The 9,470-nt window shown below is 43.6% G+C and overlaps 1 protein-coding gene across 2 annotated transcripts in view; it reads right to left on the bottom strand.

Annotated features, from left to right (window-relative positions):
• Positions 1 to 3,908: 3,908 nt before the first annotated feature.
• Positions 3,909 to 9,470, bottom strand: part of LOC110499838 (troponin I, slow skeletal muscle) — a 7,257-nt gene continuing 1,695 nt past the window's right edge. Inside the window, exons 1-7 of one of the 2 annotated variants that reach the window (XM_090215015.1) lie at positions 9,130 to 9,354; positions 8,805 to 8,849; positions 8,289 to 8,330; positions 7,972 to 8,103; positions 5,999 to 6,088; positions 5,556 to 5,744; positions 3,909 to 5,134 (exon numbers count right to left, since the gene is read on the bottom strand). In XM_090215015.1, the coding sequence (XP_090071141.1) occupies positions 5,036 to 5,134; positions 5,556 to 5,744; positions 5,999 to 6,088; positions 7,972 to 8,103; positions 8,289 to 8,330; positions 8,805 to 8,828 (576 nt within the window). In that variant the 5' untranslated portion in view covers positions 8,829 to 8,849; positions 9,130 to 9,354 and the 3' untranslated portion in view covers positions 3,909 to 5,035. Of the gene's footprint in view, positions 5,135 to 5,555; positions 5,745 to 5,998; positions 6,089 to 7,971; positions 8,104 to 8,288; positions 8,331 to 8,804; positions 8,850 to 9,129; positions 9,355 to 9,470 lie in introns of those variants that run through there. The other variant, XM_036957097.2, reaches the window with a different exon arrangement.

Raw genomic sequence — 9,470 nt, 5'->3', positions numbered from 1 at the left:
ACTGGTGTGCATAGTGTTACATAGTACTCCTCCCTCTCCCCTGCCCTCGGAACTGGAGAAGCAGAGAACACTCTAATAAGGAACCAAAGATTGATGACATCACATACATACATACACGAACACACACACACACACACACTCACACACACACACAAACACACACACACACACACACAAACACACACACACACACACACACACACACACACACACACACACACACACACACACACACACACACACACACACACACACACACACACACACACACACACACACACACACACACACACACAGGCACACAGGCAAACACACACACACACAAACACACACACACACAGACAGGCATAGACACACACAAACACTCCAGTCTGCCCCAGTGTGATCGTTCATGGCAGAGTAAATCACTCATTCTTCCCCTCTTGGGTAATTCCATGGGTGAAATGAACTGAGGGGCCTTGGGAGATCAGCAAGTCATTGTTTATTGTCAGGCTCCACTTCTTCCCCTCACACTTTGGTGGAAATCCGGTTTCTCTCTCCGCTCCTTGTAGAGCGCACAGACAGAAAGACAGACAGAGAGAGAGAGAGGGAGGGGGAGAGAGAGAGAGAGAGAGAGAGAGAGAGAGAGAGAGAGAGAGGAACAGTAGAAAGTCAGGCTGCTTGCTACAATATCTAGAGTGGATGCACACCTTAAGTAAGTCAATGATCTCATACTTGGCACAAGAAGGGTGAATAGATGGGATGTTCTGTGCTCTGCTCTCTCAAGTCTTCCTCAGAGTGACTAGGAGAACAAGTCCCTTGACCCTCATAGGAATCAATAGGAAGGAGGGCAGCTGGGAGCAGGAAGCATACGTCAAGTGTTTATGCATTGTCAGACAGCAGAACGTTTCCGGCTGCGCTGTGGGTTGAGGGACGAGCGTCGCGTAGGAGTGACGCCAAATTGACGTAAGACAGTGCTGTTTATCATGTTTCAAATGTTTCCATAGTGACTGACAGGAAGTGGTGTTTTTTGAGGGGTGTTGAATCGATCAGTCATTGTCCAAAGTGACACCTACGCCATTATATCATCAATGTCAGCGTGGAGCTTATCAATTCATCGCTGCTCTCGCTTTCAGCCCACACACACCACACACACACACACACACACACACACACACACACACACACACACACACACACACACACACACACACACACACACTTCTGTCTTTTGTTATGCCTTGTCTCGGCCAGACGTTGGCCTTGAGGCCTGTTTCACTGGCTTAATCTCCCACACAGACTAGCGGTGAGCATTCATCTGAGTGATCTCACATTGACTACTGCTCTCTCTTCTACCTGACTTGTGTGTGACAACATCAATGTATGACTATCACTGTGCAAGTAAATATCTGGCTAACTTGTCTGTTCTTTCTTCATTTGACAGAAGTCAGTTGTTTTTAGCTTGGAATCCGGCTTGAGTAAAAGCACATACTGAGAGTCTACCAGCCTAAATGAATACAGTTGTCCCAGTTACTACTGTTGACTTGCTGCCATCTAGTGGACCCAGCAATGGACTGCAGTTACTACTGTTGACTTGCTACCATCCAGTTGCCCAGGCAATGGACTGCAGTTACTACTGTTGACTTGCTACCATCCAGTTGCCCTGACAATGGACTGCAGTTACTACTGTTGACTTGCTACCATCCAGTTGCCCTGACAATGGATCGCAGTTACTACTGTTGACTTGCTATCATCCAGTTGCCCTGACAATGGACTGCAGTTACTACTGTTGACTTGCTACCATCCAGTTGCCCTGGCAATGGACTGCAGTTACTACTGTTGACTTGCTACCATCCAGTTGCCCTGACAATGGACTGCAGTTACTACTGTTGACTTGCTACCATGAAGTTGCCCTGACAATGGACTGCAGTTACTACTGTTGACTTGCTACCATCCAGTTGCCCTGACAATGGACTGCAGTTACTACTGTTGACTTGCTACCATCCAGTTGCCCTGACAATGGACTGCAGTTACTACTGTTGACTTGCTACCATCCAGTTGCCCTGACAATGGACTTCAGTTTCATGTGAATCTGTTACACCGTATGTAAGTGATTGGGACTTGTTTTTTTCCTTCGAATTTTGAATTTGATGTGGTGTGTATGTCTCTGGTTCCAAAACCTATGTTTGCGTCTTGTGCTTTTTACTACAAGCACGCTCGACTACTGTAATGCTCTCCTGTCTTCTCTACCCAAGAAAGCCATTGGTCAACTACAAAACATACAGAATGCTGCAGCACGGGTACTGACCAAGACCAGACGGAGAGCACACATGAGTATTACAATTCATTTGAAGATGATTCTATTGGTTTTTAAATCAATCCACGATTGTGCACCCAAGTACATGTCAGACATGCTTTTAAGTTATGTACCCAGTAGGTCCCTCAGGTCCTCTGGCACTGGCCTTTTAACTATCCCAAAGCCCAGGACCAAGAGGCATGGAGAGGCAGAAATGAGTTACTATGCCCCCAGCCTCTGGAATAGCCTGCCAGAGAACCTGAGGCGGGCCGAAACTGGACATATTTAAAAGAGGTCTTAAAAAACACCTTTTTAGCTTTTCCTTAGGGTGCTTTTTAGTTGTTCAGTTTTTATTGTTATTCCTTTGTTTTTGTCCTGTGAAGCACATTGCGTTGCAATCCATTTCTTTAAATGTGCTGTATAAATAAAGCTTGATTTGATTTGTGGGTATTGTTCATTTAGGGCTGTGTTGGAAACTACCACTGTATCTTCTTCCCAAAGGTTAGTGGAAGGACAGACAACTACTTTACTTAACAGCTTATCTACATGAACACCAACCACCACACACACACGCAGGCGGGCACCGGTAGGTCCCCTGGGTGGCACACACACTGGTGAACCTTCATAGAGGTCTGATGTGTGCCTTTCTGAATAGACACTGAACAGGGGGACAAACACTCACACACACCTGACACCACATTGACTGACATGAACCTGTCAACACTTCCCTCTCACCAGCGGGCCTCTGGCTATTATTGGCCTGGGTGTCTCTCATACTCGGCATGACTGTGTCTGGGTGACAACAGCCAGGCGACCCACGCAGGCCAATAAAGTGAATGATGTGCTCCAGCTCCAGTGTTTGTTTCCAAGGTTGGATTAGACTCAGAGAACAACAGAGCTAAAAATACAAGGTGACTGAGGATGCAGGGGGACAGGCTTTAAGATTCACCATCTGTTGACAACTGAACTCACAACACCCACAAATGGTTTCTGCTTCTTATTAGGCTGGTGTAGCTGTCTCGTGTGTCCAATAATCTACCAGAAGTTATGCTGTGGTTGTGAGTTGAGGGATAGAGTTTCTTGCATTTCATTCCTATTCCTTAGCTTTAGAAGATTAAAGCGGTCCAACAGTGGGTGTACGACAGTGCTGATGAAGCCTTTGGCCAGGTCATCCAGAAGATCACTACTTTATCATATGAATGTGTTTCCTGGGACATGAAACACTGTGCTGCTGGATCACAACCTTTTGACTGAAGGTCATTGTCAAAGTGTTTTTCCCTCGCCTGTAGGCAACTTCCATTTGAAGTTTACAAAGTAGCAGATGAATAACCCCTAGTATCGCCCAACCCCTTGTTTTTCAATGGCATTGTCAATCTATCGTTTACCAAATCCATCAACACTGTTAACCCAAATTACAAAAAATGACATATTGGTTTCCAAACCAATATGATTGCTGTCATACCCTGTCTATAGACTTCTTACAGGGTAAGGAACAACATGTAATTTTGTAATTTGGGTGAACTATCCCTTTAAGCTGCTACCCATGGCCATTCATGCCTCTATTAGATCACTGAGTACCAGACAATAGAAAATAGACACTGATGTGAGTTCGCATAACAAACCAAGGACATCCTTTGGTGATTCATGTTTTATAATGCCATAAATAAAAGACACATACATCTAATCTTCCATAATAAATAGCAATAGTGAGATATGCACCACACACAGCTATTCAAGAAGTGGTTAACTGTCCCAGCGTGATAGGCTAAGTCGTCAATGACAGGGTGGAGAGATCATGTGCGAGGATGTCAGCGAGGGGTTAAATCATGCGGTTTTACCATTGACATCAGCCCTGAGGGAGTCCGAGTCCGAGAGAGCAACATGTTGCTTAATTAGTTAGGAAATCATCATGATATTGACAACTGTAAACGTTCATCAGCCTCAAGCCTTTCCTATTTCTGTAAGACTATCAGCCTAAAGGTTTGACTCAGTGGAGGACTATGATGACTTCACTATTCTACATTACTCCAATCATTCACTTAACTTTTATGGAACTTCATCGTGTTTAGGTAGTTCACATCTTCATGTGCTTTATAAACGCAGCAATTCCTAATCTCTCGTGGACAGATTATGGAACATAAATGTTATCGTAACGTCTGTCAAAAGTTGGTGGGATGTGACGACTAACGAGGAGCAATAGTTCGGTGCTTTTCCGTCACTGGTTATTTGGACGTATCAGGATTGGGTGAAGATGGTGCTTTAGCTGAGAGTTTCCGTTTAAGGGGTGGAGACTTTGCTAGTCTTGTTAGTATCTTATCTCATACATCTCTCCCCATAACTTAATTGAGCGTTTGACGCAATTACGCAATTTTTTGGGTGGGGTTTCCAAGACTACCTCATAAAGTCTCATCTGAGGGCTTTGTGGTATACTGTTTATATTGGTTTGGGTTCCAAAACGAGTTTATACAGGGTGGTAAAATATTTGGTAAGTAGTACCTGAAAGAAATCGCAGGCTCTGTAAAACTCTTATAGAAACCCTTCCACTCCAGCAGAGAACTACAACCTGTTTTACAAAACTACAAATCCATCTAATGGACTGCTCAGCACTGGACTCCTCACAATTTAACCCCATGCTGCCTTTGTACTGCGGTAGGGTGTGTGGCGGGGCACTTTCAGGGACTACACAGCTCCTCCTCCTCCTCTTCCTCCTCTCTGGACCATGTCCTGTGCGTCGTTCCCGTCCCAAGGCTGTAGCATGGCTTACTGGCCGCCAGATGCGTCAAACATCTTCTTGCGGCCCTCCATGCCAGACATGGCCTCCACATTCTTACGCCAGTCGGTCACCTCAGACGTGAGCACCTGAGAGGGAAAAGGAACAAATACTGTGCTGTCAGACATCAGCGTTTAACTAGCTTTAGCACCCAGGCTTCCTTGTGTTCGTGGAGACTTGTCTCAGGTGGCCACATTACAACCTATCCCCATACAATGTGTAGAGGGAAAACAAATAAAGAGTAGTGCTATGCTAACTCATGTTTGATTAGCTAGCTAGCTACTATAATAAGCTAACGTTATGGTCTCAGATACTCTCAGTTTAACCATTAGATGCAAATGCTTGGAGGTCCATAGTAGCATGGTTTCCAGTACCATGCCATCTCCACACAAGCCAGTGCTTACTAGTGCCAGAGAGGTTTCAAATTTCAAGGTGAGCTAACTTAAAGCTTCAGGAGAAAGGAATGATGCAATTGGTAAAGTATTTGTACATGGCCCAAGTCCCAGTTACCTTGTCTTTGTCCTTGTTGGTGTCTTCCTTCTTGACAGACTTGAGGTTGGACCTGAGGTCCATAGAGCCTTTGTGTTTGGTTCCCAGCAAAGCTCTCATCATCTCGTCTGCAGAGACGCGCACCTTCCTCAGGGCGGGCTTCTTAAACTTCCCTCCTAAGTCCTGCACCTTCAGCTTCAACTCATGGATCTGTAGATTTAATCGAAATCTACAATTAAATATTATGGCAACTTACGCCAACACCTAGCAACCTCTTCAAGAAGTGTTGGTTTGATACTTGCTGGACCTGTGTTCCAATCCTGGCCAGGGCCAACCCCAGGAACTGGCACAGACCATTGATTTGGCCCTGACCCAGCTGCAAAACTGAGACTAACACCCATTTGTTGCCTCCACAAGAGGCAGGACCTGAGGATAACATCTCACCCAAAGGGCCAAAGACTTACATCTTTGTTGTGCTTGGTCACTTTGGCCTCACAGTCGTATCTCTCCTCATCTACCACATCTATCTTTCCATGGAGCTGCTTGCATAGGTCCTGAAAAAAATAGATAAACATACTAAGATTAAATATACACAAAAAAGGTGATATCTAGAACCTAAAAGGGTTCTTCGGCTGTCCTCATAGGAGAGAATCCTTTGAAGAACCCTTTTTGGTTCCATGTAAAACCCTTTCCACAGAGGGCCCCAAAAAGGGTTCTACCTGGAAACCACAAAGGTTTCTTCTATGGGGACAGCCAAATAACTCCTTTGGAACCCTTTTGTCTAAGAGTGAAGAATCAAATCTCATTGAGATGCAGTACCAGTCAAAAGTTTGGACACACCTACTCATTCAAGGGTTTTCTTCATTTTTACTATTTTCTTCATTGTAGAAAAGTAGTGAAGACATCAAAACTATGAAATAACACATATGGAATCATGTAGTAACCAAAATAGTGTTAAAACAATCAAATTATATTTTATATTTGAGATTCTTTAGTATCAAATCAAATTTCAAATCAAATTTATTTATATAGCCCTTCTTACATCAGTAGCCACCCTTTGCCTTGATGACAGCTTTGCACACTCTTGCACACTCTTGGCATTCTCTCTCTTTCAATAAACAGGTGTGCCTTGTTTAAATTTAATTTGTGGAATATCTTACCTTCTTAATGCATTTCAGCCAATCAGTTGTGGTGTTGTGAAAAGGTAGGGGTGGTATACAGAAGATAGCCCTATTTGGTAAAAGACCAAGTCCATATTATGGTAAGAACAGCTCAAATAAGCAAAGAGAAATGACAGTCTATCACTACTTTAATTAAGTCAATTTCTTCAAATGCAGTAGCAAAAACCATCAAGCGCTATGATGAAACTGGCTCTCATGAGGACCGCCACAGGAAAGAAAGACCCAGAGTTACCTCTGCTGCAGAGGATAAGTTAAAGTTACCAGCCTCAGAAATTGCAGCCCAAATAAATGCTTCACAGAGTTCAAGTAACAGACACATCTCAACATCAACTGTTCAGAGGAGACTGCGTGAATCAGGCCTTCATGGTAGAAATGCTTCAAAGAAACCACTACTAAAGGACACCAATAATAAGAAGAGACTTGCTTGGCCCAAGAAACACAAGCAATGAACATTAGACCGGGTGAAATCTGTCCTTTGGTCTGATGAGTCCAAATTTTTGATTTTTGGTTCCAACAATGTCTTTGTGAGACGCAGAGTAGATGAACGGATGATCTCTGCATTTGTGGTTCCCACCGTAAAGCATGGGGGAGGAGGTGTGATGGTGCTTTGCTGGTGACACTGTCTGTGATTTATTTAAAATTCAAGGCACACTTATCCACACTTAACCCGCATGGCTACCTGGTTTTTCAACAGGACAATGACCCAAAACACCTCCAGGCTGTGTAAGGGCTATTTGACCAAGAAGGAGAGTGATGGAGTGCGGCATCAGATGACCTCAACCCAGTTGAGATGGTTTGGGTTGAGTTGCACCGCAGAGTGAAGGAAAAGCATACAACAAATGCTCAGCATATGTGGGAACTCCTTCAAGACTGTTGGAAAAGCATTCCAGATGAAGCTGGTTGAGAGAATGACAAGAGTGTGCAAAGCTGTCATCAATGCAAGGGGTGCTTACTTTGAAGAATCTAAAATCTAAATTATATTTTGATTTGTTTAACACTTTTTTGGTTGCTAAATGATTCCATGTGTGTTATTTCATAGTTTTGAGGTCTTCACTATTATTCTACAATGTAGAAATTAGTAAAAATAAATAAAAACCCTTGAATAAGTAGGTGTGTCCATACTTTTTACTGGTACTGTATATTGAACAGAATAACCATGCTGGAATATTTACTTGAGTGTTGTTCAGTTACAGTCTCATTGTTGAGCTCTGTGATTGGCCCACTAGTTTGGCCCAGTCGTATTGCTTGTCTCTCACCTGTAGCTCAGCCAATGACAGTCCAGAGAACTGCAAGGGGGGCAGTCGCTCTCCCAGGTAGCTCAGTTTCTCCTCATCCCTGTCCTGCGTCTCCTGTTCCAGCTGCTCCATCGCCCTGGTGAGCAGCATGATCTGATTGGACGAGAGAAAGATCCGTCATTCCAGGGGTGGGCCAGAGGCGGAGGACCCAGTCTAATACCACCATGCAGTAGTTAGTCGTCCTCCATGCTTCACGGTGTCACTACAGCTGTATCCGTAATAAAGAATGACTTAGTTATAATCAATGTTAATTTTTAACATAATGCATGGTAATTTACCTTCAGGGAGAGCTTACGCGAAGCCGTAATCTTCGACTTCGGCTGTTGGGAAAAGGACACAATGTTATTGCAAATGTGTGCCCAGTGCTGTATACTTAAAAGTGAAAATCGATTTTGTCAAGATCGGTGACCTATTCATTTATTGGGACATTTTTGTGTTGGCCCAAAAAGGTTTAGGTGGTCACACAACTGCCACTCACAACAAATCTACTATGGACCTAAAGCATTGGCCTACAAATGGGCCTGTTCCTGGACACAACTAGTCCCAAAATGAAAAACTCTTTCAATAGAGATTCTCCATTGAGTAAACTTTTTACTCTCTTTATAGCATAAGTTTATCCATACAGGGAGCCAGTTACAGTTTAGTCGGAATGTGGTCACTCAAAAAACATTTCCCTTGATTGCTGACAATAACCGATAAGACTGAAGTGGCAACCTTGGGACAACGTGTTCCCTCTCTATATAGGGATTAACACTGTTGAACCAGGACTGTCTCTAGTTCTGGCTCTAGTTCACCTTGTCAATTAACTTGGGATTCATTGGCCTGGGTTTGTCTTGCTCCTACAGGGACAGAGGGAACATGTCAGAACATTGTTCAAAATTATCGAAGTATACACACTTCTATGAGAGGTAGCCTGAAAAATGTGTCTCCTGATTGATTGGACTTTGTTCAACATTGCATGTAAGATTCAACTAGACGTGAATGAAATGCTTGGCATAACATACAAGTCAAAATAGAATGAAGAATTTTGGTGTCCTAAATCTAATATGATGATGATGACGATGGTCATGATGATGATGATGGTGATGACGGTGAATTTATAAACATTAAAAGACTTACCTCACTTAAATTTGACCAGGTTTATGGGCACAAAAAGACAAGGGAGACACATAAGTAAAACATAGCATTAGTGAAAAGAAAAACATAATTTGTAACCTGCTGGAGATACATTACATTGTAATAGGAGACAGACAGACAGACAGACAGACAGACAGACAGAGAGACAGACAGACAGACAGACAGACAGAGAGAGACAGACAGACAGACAGACAGACAGACAGACAGACAGACAGACAGACAGAGAGACAGACAGACAGACAGACAGACAGACAGACAGACAGACAGACAGACAGACAGACAGACAGACAGACAGACAGACAGACAGAGAGAGAGACAGACAG

This window comes from Oncorhynchus mykiss, chromosome 21 (genome assembly GCF_057628025.1).
Source record: "Oncorhynchus mykiss isolate SJ-2025 chromosome 21, ASM5762802v1, whole genome shotgun sequence".
In the NCBI taxonomy this organism is placed as follows: Eukaryota; Metazoa; Chordata; class Actinopteri; order Salmoniformes; family Salmonidae; genus Oncorhynchus; species Oncorhynchus mykiss.
The sequence above is the reverse complement of the archived record's forward strand: the minus strand, read 5'-3'. Positions and strand labels throughout refer to the sequence as shown.